At 45.6% G+C, this 25,093-nt stretch overlaps 1 protein-coding gene across 1 annotated transcript; it reads left to right on the top strand.

Moving 5' to 3' along the window:
- The first annotated feature begins 1,984 nt into the window (after positions 1-1,984).
- On the top strand, positions 1,985-25,010 carry LOC6033720. Its single transcript, XM_038249369.1, has 9 exons — positions 1,985-2,848; positions 6,574-6,887; positions 6,962-7,550; positions 7,619-8,932; positions 8,997-9,708; positions 10,813-14,475; positions 14,537-15,082; positions 15,153-15,582; positions 23,406-25,010. Exons 1-9 carry the CDS (start codon positions 2,376-2,378, stop codon positions 24,116-24,118), a joined length of 8,754 nt encoding a protein of 2,917 aa, XP_038105297.1. The 5' UTR covers positions 1,985-2,375; the 3' UTR covers positions 24,119-25,010.
- The last annotated feature ends 83 nt before the right edge of the window (positions 25,011-25,093 follow it).

Raw genomic sequence — 25,093 nt, 5'->3', positions numbered from 1 at the left:
AAGAAATGCCTATTATTTGAGCATTCTGGAAAAGTCTGGAAAAAGTCGGGAAAAAGTCGGGAATTTGAAAATGGAATTTGAGTGGTCACCCTGCAATATACACTCAAACCCTGATGCTTTGACACCAACTGATGTCAAATGAACGGGGTCACTTTTTAGCTAGGGATGCCAGCTATTGTTTCAACAACTGATTTGTTCAAAATGGGGAGAGAGTTTACTGGTACTAAGGAGAACAAATTGGACAGAGAAGGAAAAAAATGCAAAAATAACCTTCGAAATAACTACCTGATGGTTCTGAATTTGCAAAATAGATCCAGGTCGTCGGTTCCAGTTGCCAAAATGCTTATCCGCTCTTTTCTCGTGTTGCTCCAGATATAATTTATTTTCTTAGTATATTTGAATGCCCTGAAAAACGAATTCAACAACGTTACCTAATCCACTGGAAGATGATTGAACTGCAAATGCAAATGTTTTATGAATATTACTATTATTATTATTACATATACATAGATCTAGGGTTTTTTCTCAAAATTTATTTTCCCTAAAAGAGCACGCAGCTAGCAACATCTAAACATAGAAACATGTACCCTCCCTGTAAAGGCTTATGAATTGATCTCAGTTGAAAGGTTCTCCAAATCTCTGAATTGCAAATGTAACATCCTGGAGCAGAACTGTTAAATTCTAATAAACACCAATTGAATTGAATTGAATATTATTACATATAGGGGAACCCATTTTAATCACTCTAAGCCATTCAATCAATTCTCATCACTTTGCCGTTTTCCGCTATTAAATCCCCCTTAAATGGGACCATTCACATGGCCACTTTTTTGAAAATGTTTTATCTTTACAGTCTATGGTAGTGTTTTTTCCGATATCATAATGTGCCCCTCGACCACTTGCAAGAAAATTACCCCCGGTACATACGCTTTCAAGTAGGTCCTGTCAGGCCAGTGACAGTTAAGTCGACGTCAACATTTCAAATGGCATCATGTTCAAACCATGCGTTTTGAGAAAACGTACTCGAAAGTTTAGCATTATTTTCAACACTCATTGTAACATAGACGACTCAAGGTGGTTTCAAAAACACCCAAAAAGCAAAAACTGGAAATTTGGTTTATTGGATCTTTAAAAAAAAACTCCAGATACTGGAGATACTTGGAGGGAAGCATCGTTTTGATTCGCTTTTCTTCGATAAATGTACATGGCGTCTTTTTGTTGATGCTTTTTTTTCGTCGCAAGGTTCATGTAGCCTTTTATTTGACAGGTTGACAGGGCGATATGAAAAGGCACTGCTGTTGCCAGAGATTTTATAATTTTTAATTTTATTTGGCAACGATATCCTGTTAGACTTTTTATCAGGGCAAGGATGGATTATTATTTAATCATTATTATTAAACAAACTTTACTGAAGTAGCTTTGATCCTTTTTGGTGGAAAGGTAGCTTATTAATGGTACGTTCGTTTGAACAGCCAGTGCGGCACTGAGTGCCACACTCGTCGGTGCCAGTTTTGGTTCAAACGAACATTCTTTTTCAGTGTGCATGGAACTTGCATGAAACTGAAAAAATATCGAGTGCGGCACTAGAGTTTCAGTTCCAAGATGGCGGTGAAACTCGTGCGGAACTAGCGCGAGTTTCTTCAAAGAAACACTTTGACAGCTCTGAGTGCGGCACTCAGTGTGGAACTATCCATCAAACGAACGTACCTAGGAACGTACCATAAGAGTACTTTCAATAAGGGAGCGTTCTTTTATTACGTAACGCGAAAAATCGGACTTTTAGACCCCCTCCCCCCCCCCTCGTAACAAAATTTCCATACAAATTTTAAAAATTTTGTATGGGGCGTAACACGGCCTCCGACCCCCCCTCCCCCCCTACTGCGTTACGTAATAAAAGAACGATCCCTAACCCTGAAAGTGTCAAAATGTACATGATGCCTTTTGAAATGTTGTCGTAGAAGTATTCAGCGCAGCCAACCGTTGCGCACACGGGCGAGAAAATAAAAGTTTTTTTTTATGTGCAAGGTTCTTCTGCAAGAATCGACGACGACAAAACGGGAAAGGAAAAAAGTGATATTTTACTGCATTCTACGCGTAAAAAGCGCTCTCGCGGTGGATTCCCTGGGTGCCAAACCGGCAACGAACGGTCCACAGTCGAGTGCGTCCCGCGGAACGGCGCGCCTTCGCAGATATTTCAGCGGTGTTCCGGAGTGTGAACGACGACGACGATCCCCGACGTGCGAAGAAGGGCGGGGGGAGGAGGGTTGCGAAGCGGTAGCGGGGAAATTCGCGACCAGGGAGCTCAAGTGTGCGGTCAGCGAAGAAGGGGGGTTGACGGACACGGTAGAGAGTGAGGTGCGACGGCGGTAAAAAAGATGTCTTCTACCCTGCAAACACCACAAAATCAGCAACAACAGCAGCAGGAAGCATCCTCGTCGGGTCCGGTTCCGATGGCAACGGTGGCGGCGGCGGTCGACTCTGTAGCAGTCTCGTCGGCGGTCACCGAGAAAGACATTTCCTACTGGCAGCGTTCGCTGGAAGCATTGGCACAGAAAGTGATTGTTGGTGAACCTCCGGTGGTTACTCCGCAGGAGGAACAAGTGGCGGCACCGATGCCGGAGAAGAATGAGGAAGTGAACGTAAACAAGGAAGAGCAATTGTCCGGCCAAGAGGAAGCGGTCCCATCGGAACAGCACGATAGCAACCTTTTCCGACTGAGCTGCTGCTGCGGGGCCTGTCTCGGCTACCGGGAGACCATCATCCAACTATTTGTCGAGGACTTTGAGTACAATACGCTGTGGGAGCGGCTGCAGCTGTTGATTAAAAAGTTTTACGATTTTATACCAGAGTGAGTAAATTTGGTGTGGAACAAAAATTTTCAATGTTATGCCAACGGGGTTGATTTTACGCAAAAAAAAGAATGGATGAGCGACCTTGACAAGCAACGGCACACACGAAAAGATGTTGGCAATTCCACGAATTTACGTTTTAATCTGTGTTGATTGAGCAATGTTTTGACTTCTCTTAATAACAATGTGCATTTCTTGCTATTACGAAACTAAATGAAGAATGCATTTATTGAGTATTGTAGATAATCAAGTGCAATTCTACTACGTTCTTCTTGTCCTACCCTACTAAACTAGGGTAATCTAGAATCCTCAAAATTTGTGTAATTTATGCAAGGCGCCAGTGTTGCTTACTCACATAAAATGTACGAGCCACTTGGTTTTCAATAAAAGATCGGTTCCAACTTGGATCCATAAGTTATTTTATCCAAAAATACACCGGCCTAGAAACTGTCATAAAAAAAAATAAATCATATTTCTATTATCAGCCACTCAGCACTTTTGAATTGAATGGCAGAGTTCCAAAAGCGTTTTGAACTATCCCAAAAGGTAGCTTAAGTCAAGTTTATATGAAAAAATATATAAATTGATATAGAAAACTAATGTTTAAAGCAATGCTCAGTATGGCCCAACCCGCTGGTAATCCCATTCGACCTGGAGATTCCAGAGATCTCGGTAAACGGTCAATTTTGTCCCATCTCAATCCGGAGATAAATTAGATTGCAGGTTTTATTAGTGATTTTTGTGTAAAACATCCCGATAAAATTACTGGAGTTGGTCTCATCTAGGGCTGCGGAGTCAGATAGCTTTTAAAGTGACGCCTACGCCGACTTCAGCTTCGGAAAAAATAGTGATTCCACTCCGACTTTTCAGAATTCATCGGCTCTAACTCTGGGTCTTCAAAAATACCTAACTCCTCAAACTTCGACTCTAGCAACAACTTCCATACAAAGTTATTGGAAATTAGCTGACTCCGACTTCGACTGATGAAGGTTTGGCGACTTCCACTCCGGTTTCTCAGAATTTGCCGATTCCAAATCCGACTAAGACCTCGGGTCTTGAGAGTGCCTGACTCCGGCTCCGACTCCACAGCTCTGGTCTCATCCAGCACAATTCTTGGAAAATTATTCAATTGTATCCCATTTTGAACAAATAAAACAATATTTTCAGGGGCAAATCGAGCAAAGTGAATCATTTCCCGAGATCTCCAGTTGATGAGTCACTGCAGTTCTACAGTCATCCCACATATTCGGAACACCCACAAATTTGGAACACTTTTGTGATAATTTGTCAATAGTATGCGAGTATGCCTAATGCAGCTTTTCTGTCGCCCTTTATTTGGACATTCTGAACAACAGACTTCATTTCAAGACTATTTTATCCTGAGCAGCAAAACACTGCGTCCAAATTGCCTGTTCCATAATTCGTGCTTGCCATTTCATTAGGGCACATAACTTTTTTAACCAAGAGTGTGTCCCTTTCACACCTTAAGTAAACTGTCATTTGAGTGAAAAGGATACACTATTGTTTACAAAATTTATGTGCTCTTTTAAAATGTTAGGCTCCAATTGTGGGATGTTTCTGTACCTCCCACAATTGTGGAACACCTGAATTTAATTGATATTTTCACAACAAAAAAGTTATCAGACCATGGATAAAACATCACTTAGCTTGAGTTTCAGTGGTTTCAGTGTGTAAGGTCATTATCTTTTTACAAATATGTACTCCTGGAGAGATCTAAAGTTTGTTTACATCCGTAAGTAAAAAGTGTTCCGAATTTGTGGATTTCAAGGATCAATGTTTTTCTTTAAAATAATGATATTAAACGTAAAAAAATATCGTCGGTTAATACATCCATCGAAAGATCACAAGAAAAGCTTTCACACGAAGGTAAACGCAAATCATTATGATCAACTATCGGTGTTCTATGATTTTTGGAATATCGGCCGATCTGTAAACCGTTCCGAATATGTGGGATGACTGTACGCATAATTAAGGGGTTACATACATGTAAGTCGACAAAAAAGTCAGAGGTTGGTGTCAGCACACACTAAATTTTATTTAAAATCTGTTTTCAGGGCATTAAAATATACATTTTCATCTGTTATCAAAATAAATTTTAAGACATTTGGTTGTATCATTTCCGAGATATAGCTATTTGAAGATAGGGACCATCCATAAACCACGTGGACACTTAAGGGGGGGGGGGGGGTATGACGATTGTCCACGATCCATACAAAAAAGATTTTTTTGTATGGACAATTGTCCACGAAGGGGGGGGGGGGGTAACAGATTCCCAAAAAAGTGTCCACGTGGTTTATGAATGGCCCCATAGCAGTTTCAAAAAACGGGTGCCACGATATCTCTACACTGCCTTGACCAAATCGTCTCAAAATTTTGGTGAAGACTCGTTTAAACGGTCCTGTGTGCATGACAAAGGCCGATTTTCAAAAAACGTTTTTAAAAAAAAGATAAAAATATTTTTGTGTTTTTCATATAAAAAATCGTCAGTTTTTGATTTTTGCATTTTTTAAAAAGCAAAATTTTAAAATCGGGCTTCGTCATGCACACGGGATATGTCTTGAGAGTCTTCACCCTGAATTTGAGCCAATTTGGTCCATCCAATCTCGAGATATCGTGGCACCCGTAAATCAACTCGGTGTTTCGAGAAAAAGGTTCAGACAGTTTGACAGTTCGCTTTGCGCACGGCAAAATGGTGAGCTTAAAATCGTCTCTAACTCAGTTTTATCATGTAATATCTTCATGAAACTTTCTGGATTGATTGAAAATCATCTTTTGAGTGGATTCAATAATTTATCTGTAATATGAAATTTTGTGATTTTCTGAATGTATGTAGCCCCTTAACCCATGTTCAAAATAGTGCATCTGTGAAAAACGAGGTTGAATTTTGTAATTTTGAGTACATAGCAAATTTAAAATATTACATAATTCAAAAAACTTACACCTTGGTTGACTTTTTACAATTTTCTGACATAATTTATCTAACAAAATATTGACATTACTTATATTTTACTTGTAGCTTACCATACAAGCAGAATTGATAATTTTCATAGCAAACCACAATGTTTTTTTAATGAGCTGGAAATAGAAGTATGACATTGAGGCGAAGTTTGGCCGGGAGTCATCCAGATGTTACATAATTTTAAATATTTCTGATGTTCTAAACCCCCGTCCAGTCGAGTTCCCTAAATCAAATTATATCAATCAATCATCTCTTCGGTACATTTTAATGCTGTAGGCCTGGCCACCTGACAGGTAATGTTATGACATTGCTATGCGGACTTTGAAGAATTCTTGTTGTTTTCGAAGTTCTGAAAAATTTTGTGGAATAAAAAACTTTTACATCTGAATTTCACAAATATTCTAATTGTCTTTCATTGTCCCCTGATTTTTCAGGCCGATGAGAAAGGAGTGTAGTACTATTGTTTAAAACTTCGTGTTTTGTGAAAAACATTAAATTAGCCTGAGGATTAGCAAAACAGTTTAAACTGCCAAAATGCTTATCCGCCCTTTTCACCCCAATTTTAAATACTAGCAACTTTCATTTTTTAAAATTTTTAGCGAATCACGATTTAATCACGTCTTCAAGCGAAGCAATGCGAAGTGCTGTCTTCAACACTTAGAATGTTCATGTTTGAGGACATGCTCCTTAAATATAAATTAAAGCGTAGCGTTAACTTATTCCCTTTACACCACTCTTCCTCAGACAAGAGGATTCCCAACTGTACGGCCGCTACATGGAGCTGATGGACAAGTCGTCGCTGAAATGGCTGACGGACGGCCGCATCAACACCAAGAAAAACATCCAGATCTCGCTCGGGTCCAACTTGCCGCTGTCCAACGAGATGACCTTCATCCTGGTGTTTAGCATGCTGTACACGCGCGATCCTCACCAGCTGTTTGAGCTGCTCTGCCTGCAGCTGCGCTCGATCGTGAAAGCGTATAGCCAGGGCCTGCAGGACCTCATTTCGGAGACGAGCGACGGCGAGCTGCAGTACAGCCCGACGGAACTGTTGACCTGTGAGTATAGTTTTGTGGGGGTGGGTTAAAAGGAAGTTTCCGGTTGTAATGAGGTTTTCTTTTTTTTTGTGCAGATATTCTGGACGGTTACGACAAGTTGTGTCACTCGGCCAAGTCGTTGTCGCCGCTGCTGTTTGAGTTGCAACGTGGCCACTTGCAGCAGTTCTCGCTAACCTGGTGTCTGATCAACAAGCGCATGTATCAACGGTTTGTGTATTTGGAGGTGCAGAAGATTATTCCCGAGTGCATCCTGAAGCTGAAGGAGCTCCTGTTTGACGAGGAGTACAAGTCGATGGTGTACCGGTTCATCCAGTTTGACGACGAAATGAACTCGACGTCGCAGATCTGGCGTGACGTTTGGTCGCTGTTGCACGACTACCACAAAGCGAAGGAGGATTCGGCCCGGAGGAAGCGCATCACGTCGGCCCACTCGTTGCTGGTGGCGGTGCGCGATTCGGAGTTTAACTTCGACCCGGAGGTGCAACGTACCAAGGATCGTCCGATTGTGGAGTGGTTGGCGTGCGAGAATCGCAGCTTGGTGTGGCAGTACGTGGTGCTTAGCCTGCGTAGCAAGTGGATTGCATGCATCAACCCGCGGCTTACGGCTTCCATCGAGAACGTCCAGTGTAGAAAGTGTAACTTTGCCCTCGCAACTCATTATATGTGAGTATATTGAATAGAGTTTTGTTGAATGATCTTGCATTGAATTACATGAATCTTTTAATTAACAGTGAATGCTCTTGCCGTACTTGTCTGATTGCTGGTGGAACCTGTCTGGGAAAGTCCAAGGAGCAGCTGTACTGTGCGAAATGTTCGTTTTTCAAGAAGTTGGACCGTGACTATCTGGACTATATCGGGGAATTCTTCAACAAGCCGCTGTGTGAAAAGCAACGACAACAGCTGAACGGCTTAACGACCTGCTCTTCCTCTTCATCCACAACGTCATCGTCATCATCGTCGTCATCAAGCTCCAGCACGGACATTGCCCTTCCGGAATCCGACTCGGTATCGACGACGCCGGCGGAGAAATCTGGTTCTTCCGGCTCCGCAAAGGACTCGTCATCGGATAAGTCTACCTCTGTTGTGGTAGCCTCGAGCCCGTCGGCCCTGGCCGACAACACTAGTCTCTACCATATCTCGTGGGCCATCTTTAAGCATTTGCCGGAACGGGTCGCGTACACCTGGACTACGCTGGAACCCAAACGGTTCTGCATCTTTCAGGGAGAGCCGTGCAAGATCAATGCATGCCGCGTCGCGATCAACATTATTGCCATGCTCTACCCGTTGAATCTGTCCAAGTTTCTCATCAAGTCGTACCATCCGCTGAAGGAGGAGGAACGCAAGAAGATGGCCGAAAACTGGAACATTGACGTGAAGAACTTCATGCAACGATTTTGCGACGACATAAACAAACGCTGGCGGACGGAAGTGGCCGACCGGATTCACCCGTTGCACTTCTTGGATCTACTCTGGGAGTCGGACGATTCCGAGTCCGCTTTGCTAAGCGACATGGCGTCGGCTTTTGCCGAGTGGTTCCTGATAGACTTCCAGTTTCCCCAGCGCAACGTAATTTACCAATATTTCACTAAATTCTTTCTCGCCAAGGGCACCGACATCGAGTTCGATATGAAGTGTTTCGAAGCGGTCAGCGGCTCACGGCTGTTCAACTGGAGCACTCCAGCCTCGCCGCTACGGCAAATGATCGCCGACGACATGCAGAGCAAACTGCTGGGTGTAAATTGGAGCACCATTCTGCCGGAAGAAGCACTGGCAGCAATCAACGGGGAAGAGTTTGCCGCTGCGGCCAAACTGGAGGGAATCTCACCCGGAGGTGTCCTCGTGGCAGCAACAACCGGCGGTGGCTTCGGCCACAGCCCGGCAACGATGGCCGTCATTGAACCGATCGTTAAGCTCTGTTCAGACGACGGAACCATCTGTAAGGACTGCAAGGAGTGCTTCACGGACACGGTCACCAAGTCGGAGATTTTCGAAAAGGAGATCAAGAAACCACTCGTTGAAGCGCTCAAACTCGCAGCGAGTAACAAGTGAGTTGTGTTAATCTTGACGGCATTTGTTCGCCCCTAGACCAAATTCCCCCTATCTTTTCAGAATACTCGAAACGGAGCTAAAAACGCTTCAAAAGGAGCACAGCATGCTGAAGGATATGGTGCGCGACCTGGAGCAGATCCACGAGCAAAAGCATAGCACGATTGTGACGCAGCAGTGTGGAAACAGCACCAGCAGCAGCAACAACACCTCCAACAACAAATCTACCACCATCACTGCCACCAGAAACTCGACGGACAAGAGCGGCGTCGCTTCTTCAAGCAGCAACGTAACGGCCAACTCGGCGCAAGCCAACAGTTCCCCCGCGGTAGCTACCAAAACGACGACGACCAACAGTCCGGCCAAGTCGATGCTAAACCAGACCACAAATACTCCATCCAAAACGACGCCAGCTACGAACACAACGCCGCAGCCAAATGGGAAAGTGGCCCCTGCAGCCGTTTCCCAACAGCCGGGACGGGTAGCCGCTACCAAGGCGATTCCGAAAGCGATACCGGCAACACCGCCGGCTACCGCCAAGGTTAGCTCGAAAGCGACATCGACGACGACGACGGCAGCAGCGGCGGCGGTGACTGCACCACCAACGACGCTTCCTGTCAACTCGTGTGCGAACAATGGAACGCAGCCGGGGGGCGCCCTAGCCGCCAAGGAGGATCACAAGAAAACCTGCCACCGGGGTGCGAACGGGGGTGAAAAGGGCGACGGTTCCTGTGTGTGCTACTACTGCACACTGTTTGGGCAGAGTGTGTGCTTGGTAAGTGGGCGTTTGAGAAGGGATGTTATTGGGAAGGTAGTTATGTTGACGTTGTACTATGAAGAAATGTTGTTGTTATGGTCATTCGCTGCCCATTTGAAGAAATGGTTGAAAGACTAACATAGCAACTCGGTAGCTTGCGTTTGCGAATAGAGTGGAATTCTACACTCACGAGAAACGAAGCGAGCGACAACTCCAGGTCGTTATTAGAGGAGACTCACTGGCAAAAGCAGCAGGCATCAAATAAATTATCAAGGAGCTGTACAACCTGGATGCTCTGGAAGTGCCTTCATCAAGTGGACAGGAAAGGTATCGCGTAATTTCGTTACCTTACTCTAGAAGCTGTGTGAAATCAAGCGGTTAAAAGCATTTCACATCCATTGGGGGGATCAAGAAACAAAGTTCAACAATTATGCGAAGAACGGCCGTACCGTCATCTAGGGCAAATTGGGACAGCTGTTTTAGCCTTGTTACTGCACAAAATATTTTCGACTAGTTTTTAATAGAACTAACACAGAACAACAAAAATAGTGCATCGTTTTTCCAAATTTCAAGCTTTAAAATGTTCTTTGAAACTGGCGTTCCTATTCAGACTGTAGTCCCGATTTTTCCCAGTTAACGGTAATAGATAGTACAAGTTGTATTTACGATCAGTTTGAACAACTATGTATAACTTTTAAATTTTAAAGACATTTCTGTTAATTTATCATGTAGAATTCTCGGTCCTTTGCAGATCAAAAGATAAAAAGCTTTCAATTTTGTCTATGATCTTAATTTTTAGTAAAAAATGTTAACTTTTATAGTCCTACGTCAACTACACTGAAACCCCGATGGTTTGACACCAGCTGTTGCCAAACGAACGGGGTCACTTTTAGGTTTGAGACCCGCTTTACACAGAGTCCCGTGTAAAAAATGACAGTTCGTTACTTTTTAGTTTGACTTTGTCAAACCAACGGGGTACAAACTAAAAAAGTGTCAAACGAAAAAGAGACCATCCACCGGAGGTTGACTGTATAGGCAAATCAATCGGTAGGAATTCCGCAGTTTACCTGCCTATTAAAGCACAATGAACCATCATAAACCTTACGCCTTGTCTTTTTGCAGGAGTGCAACCACAACCAGCGAACGAACGAAACTCGCGACCGACTGCGGAAGAAAATCAAACAACTGCAGAGCAACAAGGACAACCAGCAGCTCAAATCGCTGAATCTGAAGAACATCAAGATTCCGCCAGGTGGGCTGCTCAAGAAAATCAACACAAACAAAAGCAACTCGACAAACGCGGTAACTACCAACAACAACAACATCAACAACAGCAGCAACGTTGGTAGTAGCAGCAGCAGCAGCGCTGCAGCAAATTGTAGCAACAATACCGTCAGTAGCGGTAAAGTTGTTCCAACCATCACCAAGGAATCCATCACCTCGAAGGTGGAAGCCATGAAGAATAGCAATCTGAAGACGACACCTGTACCGGCACCACCGGCAACAAGCGGACTGGTAGCGGCCGCCGCAGCAGCAGCGAAAATTCCGCTACCTCCTGCGCTGGCTGGCAAAGGAATCCCCGCTCCCCAGCAACCACCGGTGCAAGTGGCCAAGAAGCCTCCCCCACCGCCACCTGTCGAAGAGCCATCGTTAGATGCGATCCTCCGGTTTATCGAAGGTGACGACGACGAAGACAAGCAATCGAGCCAGAAAAAGGCGGCCAAGAAGGTGAAGCAAAAGCAGAAAAAGCAGGAGCTGAAGAAGATAACCGAGCTGAGTGAGCTGAGTCAAAAGTTTTCCGAGTTCCATCTGGAGGAGCAAAAGGCCCAGAAGCGGTTACAGTTCCAGCAGAACTTGAAGAAGAAGGACAAAAAGCAACTGCTCGAAGATATCAAGGCATTCGAGGATAAAAAGCTGCAACTGCAAACGGACATCAATTCGCTGGTGTCGAGCATCAAAAACAACAATCCGGAGTTTAATTTCAACATTGAGAGTGATCCTCCAACAGCTGGCAATGGTAAAAAGGCGGCTCCCGTGGTTGAGCAGCAACTACCAGCCAAGTTGCAGCAGAACATCAACCTGCTTCAGCAGCAAAAGCAACGCCAGCAGCAACAACTCATTCAACAACACCAGCAAGGCCAGCAACAGCAGCAGCAGCAATCGTCGATTCTGGTGCCTCAGGACAATGTCAGCATCGATCCTGCACGACGAATGGTTACGATCAAGCGAACCTTCCTGCCCCATTCGGAACCGCAAGTCACCGTCACGGCAAAGGGACCCTCGCCCGATAAGGACCAGCTGCTTTACACGTTCATCAACGGTCAGCTGGTGCCTCCGGAGCAGAAGCAAGCTTCCTCTGCAGCGGCATCGACTCCCCCACCACCGTCAAGTGCTAAACAGCAAAAGAAGCAGCAGAAACAGCTCAACCAGCTGCAGCAGATGGAGATGAAGATGGCGTTCAACGATGCGAAGCAAATCAGCGACATGATCGTCAAGAGTCAGTTCACCAACGACACGGACGTGTGGATCACGGAGAAGCTGCTCAAGCTGAGCCTGCGCGAACAGTCTGCCCAGCAGCAGCAACAGTCGATGCGCGAAGTGGACGAACTGATGCAGAAGCTACAACTGCAGACCGCCGACGGGAAGCGCAAAAAGGAGGACATCGTGTCGCTGACGAGTAAGCTGTCGGAAAAGTTGACGCAAATCAAGAGCAAAGCCAAGAACTCGGTGAGCGAAGCGCAGGCCAAAGCCGCCGCGCAGATGCTGCAGAAGATTGTCAAAAAGCTGGAAGTGCTAGGGGACGGCGGAGGTGACGGTGCTGGAGAGGAAGCCAAGGGCAAGAAAAAGAAGTCCAAGAAAAAAGACAAGGAAAGTGACGAGATTGATGCGCTGGTCAGCTGGTGCGAGGGATTGGACATTAACGGAAGTGCACCAACGACGACGGGATCGAAGAAAGGTTCGGAGAAGAAGGCGACCGAGAAGAGTGTGGCCGGTAAGGTTCTGAACCGAAAGTTGAGCAAGGACTCGATCAGCTCGAGCGGAAGTGGTGCGCAAAAGGGAAAAGAGAAGGTCAAGGAGAGGGAGAAGGAAAAGGAAAAGAAGCCAGAGGAAAGCAAAGTGGTTGTGGTCAAGAAAAAGGTGGTACGCAAGAAGAGTGACGCGTTTATCGACCCGGAATTTGACAACAATGCGTTCAAGCTGTTGAATCTGGACGATACCGAGTCGGGCGATGAAGAGGAAGAGATTGAGGAGGTCGAAGAAGATAAGTCGGCGGTGAGCGAAGAAGTGAAGATTCCTTCAAGGCCTGCCACGCCTCCGCCTCCACTCTCTCCCAAGGTGGAGGAAATTGTGCGTCATCCAACTCCGCCGAGTCCTGTTCCGGCCATGGTTACTACCAGTAAGAAATCCAAGAAGAAGGCTGACAAAGCGAAGGAAACGACGCCACCGGTAGAGCCAGTTGCAAAATCCGAGGGTAAGCTGGTTAAGAATAAAGAAAACCTTGCACCTCCACCAGTGTCAACGCAGAAGACTGCCCCCGTGCCTAAAAATGGTCATCCCACCAGTAATAATGGTAGCCGAAAGGCTTCTGTAGCGCCACCTCCGGAAAAGTCTATCCTGGATAATCCGAACCTCTCCAAACGGCAGAAGAAGCTGATGTTGAAACAACAGCAACAACAAGAGCAACCATCCAAAGTGGCTCAGACGAACGGTCAAAAGAAACCACAACAACAACAGCATGCTCAACCTCCGGCAAGCAGACACATTGACAAGACGGTCAAGAATGCCGATCGATTGGCCAAATCATCCAACGATCGGCGCTCGAAGGTAAACATCAGTGCGGACACAACGCTGGAGCTGCTCAACGAGTCAGGTGCGCGGAGTGTAGCCACGCCGCCAAAGATCCCAAACACCTTCCCGCCTGGGGACACTTCGTTTGGCGCGAGCATCATGGACCAGCTGAGCCGCGGAATTCGGGTCGAAGGATTGCAGCTTCCTCCGGGCATTACGCTGACTCGGGTAGACGCCATCCAAGCGGAAGCCATCAAGGCCAAACGGGAGTCGATTAAAAAGATCTGCGAACCTATGCCACCGCCCCAGCCGGAAGTTCAGCCACCACCAGCGTTAATGATGGGTGGTGGAGGACCGTTCATGATGAGTCCTATGATGGGACAGCAGCAATCGACGATGATTTCGCAAGCGCCCGGTCAGGATGCCGTCATTATGGTGGACACCAACAAGCTCAAGGGTAGTGGACCGGCCGCCACTCAAAACGGACAGGATGGCGACAAAAAGTCCAACAAGAAGAGCAAGCGAAAGAACAAGAACAAAAGCAAGAATGACTCTTCCAACAAGTCTGCGGGACCGCCGAAGAGTGACGCTGGCAAGAACCAGAAGCCTGGCAATAATATCGTTACGTTGCGCAACCCGATGTTCCAGGGGGGTGCACCCGCGAGGTCAGCACCTCCCCCGGGTGGAGTGGATCCGTCTGCGGCAGGTCAAAAGCCTACCGGTGGATATGACCAGCCGGCGACCATCTTCAAGAACGACAACGGCATGTTCACGATTCGGAATCCGGCGTTGCACCAGGCCCTGTCGGGCGGCGCCCCACCGTCTACGAGTGGCTTCCGGCCGTTCAACACCAACTACCTCGTAGAGAACGGAATCTTTCCGACGCAGGGTGGAGTGGCCACCAGTGGCACCCCGGCAGCGTACCTCCAACAGCACCAGCAGGTCGCTTCGGACAGAGGAATGCTGAGCGACGGTGGAGCATCCGCGCTCAATTCGGTAGGTTTCCCTTTTGAAATATTTTGAAGTCGTTTCTGATCAATTTCTCACCCTCCAACAGACTCCCTTCTCGGCCACGGTGGAACCACCTCGGAAGTGCAACTCGGCCATTGGCAGCGAGATGAAGAATGCTCAAAAGCAGAAGCAGCAGCAAGCTCAGCAGCAGCACCATCATGCCCATCACCTGCCACATCCGGGTGCGTGGCAAAATATGAACGGTGGCAGCGCTAGTGCCGGCACGAACGACCTGTTCAACCCGCTTGCCCTTTCCGGTTCGGGGGCGACCAACCAGCGGTGCTATTCGCCGTTCGAAAGCCTGCAGTACGGTCTAACCGGAAGTCAGGACTACATGAATCCGCAGAGCTCCGCTCCTGGGTACTTCCCGATGAGTTCACCTTCAGCGACGGTCAGCGCGATCGGCTCGGAACGGTCCCAGGCGAGGGCGCAGGCAGCTGCGGCCATGTCGTCGGTTGGTTCGTCGCACTGCTGCGACGACTCGCCGAGTGGTTCCTTCTACGATGGGCTTGGTGCCGGTGGCGCAAACCACAAGTACGACGATCTGTCGTTCCTGCAGAATTTGCAACCCGGCCAGCGGTTAAACAGTGAGGTAAGAGAGTTTGAATATTTCAAAGCTAGCAAAAGTCCGTGACTAATTTGTTGTACAACTACTCCCGCAGGTCACCATCCACAACATCAACGAGTCCAAGTTCCTTCGACAGCAGCAGCAGCAGCTGCAAGGGCAAAGCCTTTCGAACGATATCGAAATCACCCGGATACCGGCCCCGGGCAGTTCGGCGGCGCCCGTTGGGTTTAACCACCCGCTGCTTATGTCCCCAGCTGGTTCCAACATCAGCAGCGAAACGGCGTCCGTTTCCGGCGGTGTGGGAGCAGTTGCTGGTGGCGCCATCGGTGGCTCTTCCGGGCACAGCATAACTTCCGCCGGTCAGGCGAACTTGCTCGCCCTCAACGACATGGAGACCAGTCTGTTTCTGCAAAAATACCAACAGCAGCAGAATTTACTTCAACAGCGCCTTCAGCAGCAAATGGAACAACTCCAGCTGCAGCCCATCAGCCGGCAGCAGCAGCAGCTGATTGGGGAGTACGGAGGTCAGTAGAAAAACAAAAACACACACACACACAAACACGCTTTTCGCTCTTTGTTGTTTTGTTACCCGCGGAAATGTGCTCGGTGGTGCTCGCATCGCTTGACCTGATTGTACAGTTATCGTCCGTTCTGTTCGTGTCCTTTTTATTATTATTTTCTGCTATATAAGTGCTAAAACGCTCTTTGCGATTGCGATTCTCTCCGGACAAGTTTACTTGTAACCAATCATACCCATGTGTGTAAACTTGAAATAAAGGCTTGAATGGTGACAACTATTGTAAAAAAAAAACAAAACTTGTGTTCGGCTTCTTTTTTTTATTTCACACGCTTCTTATCTCCGTCTTACTCACGTGTAATCAAAACATCTTTGTGGACATTATATTTAAACTAGTGGTGATTGTAACGTTGTGAATTGAAATGCTCTGGATGGAAAACCGGTAAGTACTTTTTAAAATGTTTTCTTCTTATTGTGTCAAGTCGATCAATTCTTTCGCTACAGGCATGCTACATGTTCCGAACACTTATGGCAGCAATTTTCAATAGTTTCCATGAAAAACTTTTCTCCCTAATAAATATATTTCTGGAGATGGTGAAGTCCTTCAATAGATACGTTGATTATTCAGGCCGACTTTGAAGAGGGGGCAACATAAACTTTGAAAACTATTTGCAACGGCCTGGAAAAAAATTTGTGTTGATAAAAAAAAATTCAAAAGATTTCAAGAAATAAAAAGAAATAAAAAAAATTAAAAATAAAAAAAAATAAAATAAAAATATGTATGACCAGTAGCCTGTCCCATTTTGAGGTCATGTCGAGGAATTTCAGGAACTCACTTCTTAAATGATAGATTATGATGTTAGGAACAATGTTTTCTTAGACAAGAAAAAAAAATACATTCTCGCACCCCCTAGTCGATTTACTGAAAAAGTCGCTTTTTTGAACAAATTTCTAAAATCGCGCAGCTTTTTTATTAAATAATCCATGTTTTGCATTGTTTGGTGCTCAAATTCGTATCCGGGCAATGTGTTGCTGTTTTTTCATGCCAAATTGTACAAAGAAAAGGTTTATTTTCGGTCGTATCAGGGTTTCCAGCTTGGATTTTGGAGTTATTTCAAAGAATGCTAGAAATCTGATAAATTTGGTTCGATTTTTTTTTGTGGAGTTCAAATATGGGTCAAATATAATTGGTTAGAGTCCCCAAGACATAATCATAAGAAGGTTGAGAGATATCAACATGAATGCACCGATATTCTGTGACTTTTTTTAAACAAATATCCCATAACATCGAAAAATAATCTTCAAAAAAATTGCTCTAGACCCCCCGACGAAATATTTCGGTATACCCCGCAAAATGTCGGGAAAGAGCCCTTCTTTCACGGTGCCAAATATCAGACATACCGATTTTTTTTAACATTAGTTTGTTCTAAAAACACACCGATACTATGAGAAAGCATACCCTGACCTTTGCGACATATGCTTGCAACATCGTGTAATTAGTAGGCCTTGCTTCTGAATTCTGAGAAATATTGAAAATTGGCACTTTTTTCTCACTAAAACTTAAATATCTCGGCTCTGGAATGTCGAAATTGCATTTGGGAAAAATGTTCGCCTTAAAATTTCCTACAAGCTGCATGTATTGGTTTTACTGGGAAAAATAGGCTACCCTAAATTAAATGAGCATTTCTGAAAAAAGTTTTGAAAAAATGCGATTTTTACGACATAAATCTGCCTGGGAAAGCCCAAAAACTTAAGTTTTGGTCCAATATTGGTAGTGCATCTTAATCTATGGACAAAAACCTATCGTTTGAAGATAATACACACCTGATCGAAACAGTTTTTGTTTTGATTCCAAGCGATTTTAGAAAAACGACTTTTTTCAGTAAGTTGACTAGGAGGTGCGAGAAAGTATTTTATTATTTTTTCTTGTTTGAAAACATTGTTCCTAACATCATAATCTATCATTTAAGAAGTGAGCACCTGAAATTCCTCGACATGACCTCAAAATGGGACAGGCTAATGACCAGGTATGAGCAAATATGGGTTTTTATCATGTTTTGCTCACGTTTACCTTCAAAATTAATAGTTATGTGTTGATTTATGCCTAGAAATGCTAAAAGTTTATTGAACTTTCAAATCCTATTAAAAATTTCAAAGAATTTCATTTTTCGAAAATGTCGAAAGTTAAACAATTTGCTACCCAATTTGATTCCCACCAAATTTGCTCTCGAGTTTGCCCGAGTCTGCCACCGCGCGTAGCAAAGCAGGTATCAAATTTGATATCAAGTTCATCTGTAGAAAAAAAATATGTGTCGGTACCTACTCATTTTCTGATACCCGACAAGTACCGGCAAGCCGGGGCAATGTTTTGAATGCGTGTTTCGGAGATTTTTGTATGTCTGCTCTTGTGTATGATTCAAAAATTCAAAAAAATTAAAAATTCAAAAATTCAAAATTTAAAAATTAAAAAACACAAAAAAAATAAAATTTAGAAATTCCAAAATTCATTAATACTAATAATCCAACATTAAAAAATACAAAAATTCAAAAACAAAGCTGCGTCAAAAAAGCTTAAGTTTTTTATTTTTTTTTGAATTTTGTTTTTTTTTTAATTTTTTTCAACTTTTTATTTTTTTTTTCAATGTTTTTCAATTTTTTTAATTTATATTTTGTTATTTTTTTTCTTTTTTTCTTTTTTTTTAATTTTTCATTTTTTAATGTTTTATTTTTTTTCTTTTTTCTAATCTTTTTTAGTTTTTTTAAAAGGTCCAATAAACCAAATTTCCAGTTTTTGCTTTTTGGGTGTTTTTACAACTGAAAATTTGGTTTATTGGACCTTTTCGAAAAAAACTCCAGATTTGTTCTATTTTTTTTATTTTTAGAACTTTTTTAATTTTTTAATTTATTTTTTTAGATTTTTTTTTTATTTTTTCTATTTTTTTATTTTTTTAAATATTATTTACATATTTTACAATTTAAAAAATGTTTTTTCTCCGTGAATGATTCAATTTTCATTTCATTTGCCACGGTAGCAAACCAGCAGAATAGCGGGTAGCAAAGTGCAATTCCGAAGAACTGAGAGCAAATTTGCTACCGCGACAGGTACCGCGTTGGGGTTAACGTCGGGTGCAAATTTGATTTGCTTCGATGTTTGCTACCCGCGCTGGAGATGCACTGAGCTTGTTTCGGTGGCAAATTTGCTACCCTAGCGGTGGGGATGACGGAGTTTTTTCAAGGTGGTAAATTTGATCTCGGTATTCAAAGGCCGGGTGCAAATTTGTTTTGCACTCCACCGCTGCAAATGCCCTAACTGGATAGGAATCCTAGCAAGCTTAGCACAAGCACAGACAAACAGACGTAATTATCTTTTTAGTTTCACCAATCAGGAATATATTGGCTTGTTTGAATGCAAATCTTGCTCCTGGATTATACACCACGATAGGATGGCGCTACTGCCCTGACACACTTTATTTTGACGTTTACTGCTTGCGCGCTTATAGTTGTTTTTCGATTTTTGTTGCTCGTGGTACAGATCGACGCTGTCGCGTTTTAATGTTTGACCTTGAATAAACAAAAAAACGAGAGCACGCAATTTAAACAATAACAAACACGTTTTGTTTGGTTGACCATTCTGTGAATTGCCCAGAAGTTTGGTTGAATTTGGTTGCCGGAGTCCCGAAATATACATACCATACCATACCAAACAGCTTAGAACACCATACGCGGTGCCCGTGCCGTATCAAGAAGGTTGTTCCATGTTGCTCGGTTCTGGGCTGCAGCTCGCCAGTCTCCTAGGTTGCAGATCTTTCTTAGGTCCGCCTCGATCTGATTACCCCATCGTGCACGCTGCGCTCCTGCTCTTCGGCCAGTGCCGCCATCCGGTCGCGCGCGGTCAAAGAGCATCCTGACAGGATGGTCTTCGTCCATCCTCGCGACATGGCCGGCCCACCTGAGCCTCCCGATTCTCGCCAGGGTGACGATGGTCGGTTCTCCCAGCAGCGCGTGCAGTTCGTGGTTCATGCGCCTTCGCCACTCGTTCTGAGCTGTACGTACTCCACCGTAGATCGTTCGCAGCACCTTCCGTTCGAAAACTCCAAGGGCTCGTTCGTCCTCTTGCCGCAGCGTCCAGGTCTCGTGGCCATAGAGGGCAACCGGTCTAATCAGTGTATTGTACAGGGTCAGCTTCGTGGCGCGTTGCACTCGATCAGATGTCAAGGTTTTTCGTAATCCAAAGTAGGCGCGATTCGCGGAGTGGATACGAGTCCGGATCTCTAAGCTGGTGTCGTTGTCGGCCGTTACCAGCGATCCCAAGTACACGAATTCGCTCACCTCCTCCAGCACATCGCCATCCACAGCTAGAGGGGTGAGTCTTGGGGGGTCAACGTCCTTTGAGCCCCTCCCTTTCATGTACTTTGTTTTCGTCGTATTCATGGCCAATCCAATTCGTCCTGCTTGCGTATTTAAGGCGGTGTAAACCCTTTTCACCGTCTCTAGGTCTCTCGCTATAATATGAATGTCGTCCGCATAAGCAAGAAGTTGGACTGTCCTGTTGCAAATCGTGCCTCTCTTGTCTATACCCGCTCTTCGCACAACTCCCTCAAGTCCGATGTTGAACAGCGCATTGGATAAGCCGTCACCTTGTCGTTACCCTTGATGCGATTGGAAGGGGTCCGCTAGCTCCCCTGCCACTCGCACGTGACACATCACACGATCCTTGATCAGCCGAGTCAGTTTGTCCGGAAATCCGTTCTCGTGCATGATCTGCCATAGCTGTTCGCGGTCGACTGTATCGTACGCTGCCTTGAAATCGATGAAGATGTGATGTGTGGGCACGTTGTACTCACGGCATTTCTCGAGGATCTGGCGGAGCGAGAAAATTTGGTCCGTGGTGGCCCGAGCGCCAGTAATCCCCGCTTGATAGGGGCCCACGAACCTCCGTGCGTACGGTGTCAGCAGACGGCAGAGGATCTGGGAGAGGATTTTATAGGCCGCGTTGATAAGCGTGATGCCGCGGTAGTTGCCGCAGTCCAGCTTATCGCCCTTTTTGTAGATAGGGCACACGACACCATCCATCCATTCTGCTGGTAGTTTCTCCTCCCTCCAGATCCTAGAAATCACCAAGTGGATCGCCCTCGCCAACTGCTCTCCTCCATATTTGAAGAGCTCACCGGGTAACCGATCTTTACCGGCGGCCCTGTTGTTCTTCAGCTGCCTGATCTCCTTCTTCACCGTCTCCAGATCAGGTGACGGGAACTGTTCGTCGGCAGCAGGCGGTCCAAGTTGGGCTTCAAAACCGTCTCCATGCGCTACATCGCCGTTGAGGTGCTCGTTGAAGAACTGCTGCCACCTGTTCAACACCTTGCCTTTGTCCATAAGAAGGTTTCCCTCGGCGTCCCGACAAGTGTTGGCTTGCGGCGCATAGCCTTTGCGGGACCGGTTAACTTTCTCGTAGAACTTGCGCGTCTCGTTCTGCCGGAACAGCTGCTCCATTTCGGCGCGATCGCGATCTTCCAGCTGGCGCTTCTTGAGCTTGAAGACCGTTCTCTGCTGTTTCAGCGCTTGTTTGTATCTGGCCACGTTCTCATCAGTTGCAGCTCTCAGCTTCACCGCATAAGCTTCTTTCTTCTCGTCAAGTAGCCGCTGGCACTCCTCGTCGAACCAGCGCTGCTTTCCAACTCGGACCGTACTACCTAGCGCGGCTTCAGCGGCACTGCCGATGGCCGAGCATATTCTGCTCCATCCATCGTTGAGCGAGGCAGCGCCGAGTTCCTCCTCCGTTGGTAGGCTCGCTTCCAGCTGCTGCACGTAGTGCTGAGCCGCAGCCGTGTCCTGCAGCCGCTCGGTGTTGAACGGCGGTGGGAGCCGGCTCCGTCGTCGGTGATACGTCGTCGACAGTTTTGAGTGCATGCTTGCACCCACCAGGTATTCGGCCCGATCACCGGCTTGTACATCTCCTCCCTTCCTATGCGGGCGTTCATATCTCCGATGACGATCTTGACGTCCCTCTGCGGGCAGCTGTCGAACTTCTGCTCCAGCTTCGCGTAGAACGCTTCCTTCTCGGCATCGGATGATTCCTCGTGTGGGCAATGTACGTTGAAGATGTGATAGTTGAAGAAACGGCCTTTAATCCTCAATCTACACATCCGGTCGTCGATCGGCTCCCAATCTATCACACGACTCCGCATCTTGCCCAACACTATGAAGCCGGTTCCCAGCTTGTTTTCGGCTCCACCGCTCTGGTACATGGTGAGCTCCAAAGCATCATCCTCCCACATCTTCGCTCCCTTCCAGCACATCTCTTGCAGCGCTACAACATCGAAGTTGCGGGGTTTGAGCTCGTTCAACAGAGCGTACTCACACCCATCGAAACGTAGCGATCTGCAGTTCCATGTTCCGAGTTTCCAATCGGTGTCCTTTTCGTGCCTAGGTCTATGCCGTTTGTTCCGGATCCTTATTCCTTCTTGATTGTTCGTAATACTTGAATTTTCGGTATGCAGCCGGATTGGGGCTGCGATACCTAGTCTCGGGGTGGGGCTGCCACCTTGAAGCTACCGAGACCCAGCTCCGGTTTTCTCTCGACACCGTAACGGGGGCCTTTCTCTCGAGGCCTAACGGTGTAGCTACACCCTCCGAAGAGGATGGAGCCCCCCTTCCCTGTCAGCATACTACCATAGTTCCCACCGGGGTTGGTTACCCGATCTCTCCAATGGTTACTAGTATCCCGGCTAGCGCCGCGGGGAGGCCAGGGTATCGGAGTTACTGGACAAGAGGCTAATGGACCACTTGGTGGGTCTATTTTATTCCTGCGGTACTCGAAGTACCTATGGTACGCCATGTCCAGTCGTTCCCGAAATATAGGTAATTGAAAATGTTTACGGTAGTCGAGCTTGCACTTACAGCAATTTCCAGGGTGTGTCAAGATAGCACGACAAGATTGAAACTTCTTTCATATGAAAAGTGACAAAAATGCACGGAGTTTTTTCGGTTTTTATTGAATATCTCAGGATTGAAATCAAATTTTGGGAATCTGTGAAGGTGAACCATTGTGAGCTGCATGGCGTTCTTAACTCAATTTGGCCCAAAATCGACGTACGACAAGTCAGAACGACGGCGACGAGATTTTGTTTGTAAAATGTGGTAAACCTACGGAAGGTTTCCAAATGGATAATGTGTGGGGAAACAGAGTTGAATTTTTGGACGAAGCTAGTGAGTGGAAATGTGTTCCACAAACTTTTACTTTTTACTCAGCCTAATTCTAGTGTTGACCACCTGAATGAGCTAGTGCTCAAACTTCTTTTGATTGTTTGGTGATTTTTGTATAATTAAATTAAAAATTAAAAAAAAAAGTTGAATGATTTACTGCCGTTCTACGCGTTATTGTCTTATGTCAAAAACTAAATTACAAACCACGGTACTAGCATTTTAATTAAAAATTAAATTGCATTTTCAACAGCCCAGAAGTTTTGCAATCATTCGTTTTCAAAATATTATTAGAAATTTGTTTTTCGTGAAAAAATGTTTCTGCGAATCTATACCCCGGATTTTTTTTTTCAAAAAATTAAAACAGAAACAATAACGGCGATACAAACATTGGAGAAAAACCATTCGGCCCAGTCTGAATATCATTGAAAAATTCTAAGTGCACGTGTTTCTGGGGACCCCAAAGTTCATGTAATGCAATGTATGTAAACGTGGCCGCTTACAAGTTACTAATGAATCGTTTTTTTTTTTGTTCTGTAAAATTCACATATCAACATATCTAAGCACCGCACTACCGTTACGTCCGAAAAGGTTTACATAAACTTATCTTTCCTTTCCTTTCCTTTCTAGAGAACATTTTCGCCCCCAACCAGATGGTGAATCTTAACGAGTTGGAATCGGAAGAGCGGGACATTGAATCGTTCAAGCGATTCAACTACTACTTCGACCCGCCAAAGAACAAGCCCAAGATCAATCTGAACGTGAAGGATATTATGGCCAACAATAGCAACAGCAGCAGCAGTGGCGGTGCTGCATGCATGAAACCTCCAGGCAATAGCAACCACGTGGTTCGGGGCGGTTCAAGCGGTACGGACAGCACCGGAAGTAGCAGCAGCAGCAGTGTCAGCAACGACAACAACCCCGGCGGAATCAGCATCGGAGAGGACATTCAACCGATTCGACCCCAGGCACCGATTGGAACGCCGTCGCTCAAGGGTTTGCAAAGCGCGCCCTGCTCGGCTCCACTGTATCCGGCCACATCGGACAGTCCCGCCTCGTCGGCGTCCATCTTTGACGGAATTTCCTCATCGTTGAGCAGCCATGCCCATTCGTGCGACGACCTGTTTAACGATCTGCTCAGCTCGGCCGCCTCGCCCGGCAATCTTAGTCTGAATCTAAACCTGGCCCATCTTCAGCAGTCCAACTCGGATCCGGTGGTGTACGACAACATGGTTTACGCCGGGCGTGCCCCGAGCGTCGCCGGCAGTTCGTCAGTTGGGGCAGCGCGATCGTCGCCGGCGAAACCGACCGCCGATCTGTCCCAGAGTATTATCAGCAACTAAGTTGATCGTCCGCTCCAAACGTGCGGGTGCGATGTAGTGTGCAATTCAACCACAACAACAACAACTATTATCAAAAGTTGCCTTTACGTGTAATGAAGAGGTGCCATACAACTCCCTCCCAAGCTGGTACGGTACACTGGACCGGTCGAATGCACAAAGAGCACTAACTAATTTTGACTGCCATTAAGAGTAGAAGATTCGTTTGCCGGTGTCTCTTAGAGACTCCAAGAAGGGACGACTCCGCAGTGCGGAGCAGACAAAGCACCGGGCATCTCCATCGAGCAGTTTTTTCACTCCGTGGAGACGCATGGTGCTTTAACATTTTGGAAGAAACAGTTGCATGAATTGAAGATTCGGAAAATGAGTTGAACTAGCAGAGGCAGACTAAGAGTCTGCATCTCACTCAGAAATAAACTAAAGAAAACAATGTAAACTCATGGTTATTTTTACTAGCTTTGATCCGTTAGGGCTAAAGTCGGAGTGCTCTGGATTAAGAAGGTCACGAGCGCGCGCGCGCGTCATCTTTTGTGTTTGTTCTGTGTTTTTATTTTGTTTTTAAAGAAAAGAACAGATTCGACGACGGTGCACTCCACGTTCGTTTGCCGGTGGAGGCATGTGATTGAGGCACACGTGCTACGATTTTACTATTGTTTGTTGGCGCTGTTGAACCGTTTCGTTGTGCTGTATTGTTTGCGGTTCTGATTGGAACAATATTAGGCGCACAGAGATAGAACGGCAAACCAAGTCACATGTATCACATTAAACAATGACGATCGCGGAAAATCGAGTTGTTCATAAAGTATGGACGAAAAATGTAATGTTGCTCTGATTAATAAATTGTAAATATATCCTTTACGATTGAGAAAAATGAACAGTAATAATGAAAAACGGGTGTTTTTTGGAAATTTTAATTAAATGGCAATTTGAGAACAGATCCCATGAAGCGACAGATTTACATACTGCATCAGGGGTGGC

The sequence above is a fragment of the Culex quinquefasciatus genome, chromosome 1, assembly GCF_015732765.1.
Source record: "Culex quinquefasciatus strain JHB chromosome 1, VPISU_Cqui_1.0_pri_paternal, whole genome shotgun sequence".
Taxonomy (NCBI): Eukaryota; Metazoa; Arthropoda; class Insecta; order Diptera; family Culicidae; genus Culex; species Culex quinquefasciatus.
The sequence above is the reverse complement of the archived record's forward strand: the minus strand, read 5'-3'. Positions and strand labels throughout refer to the sequence as shown.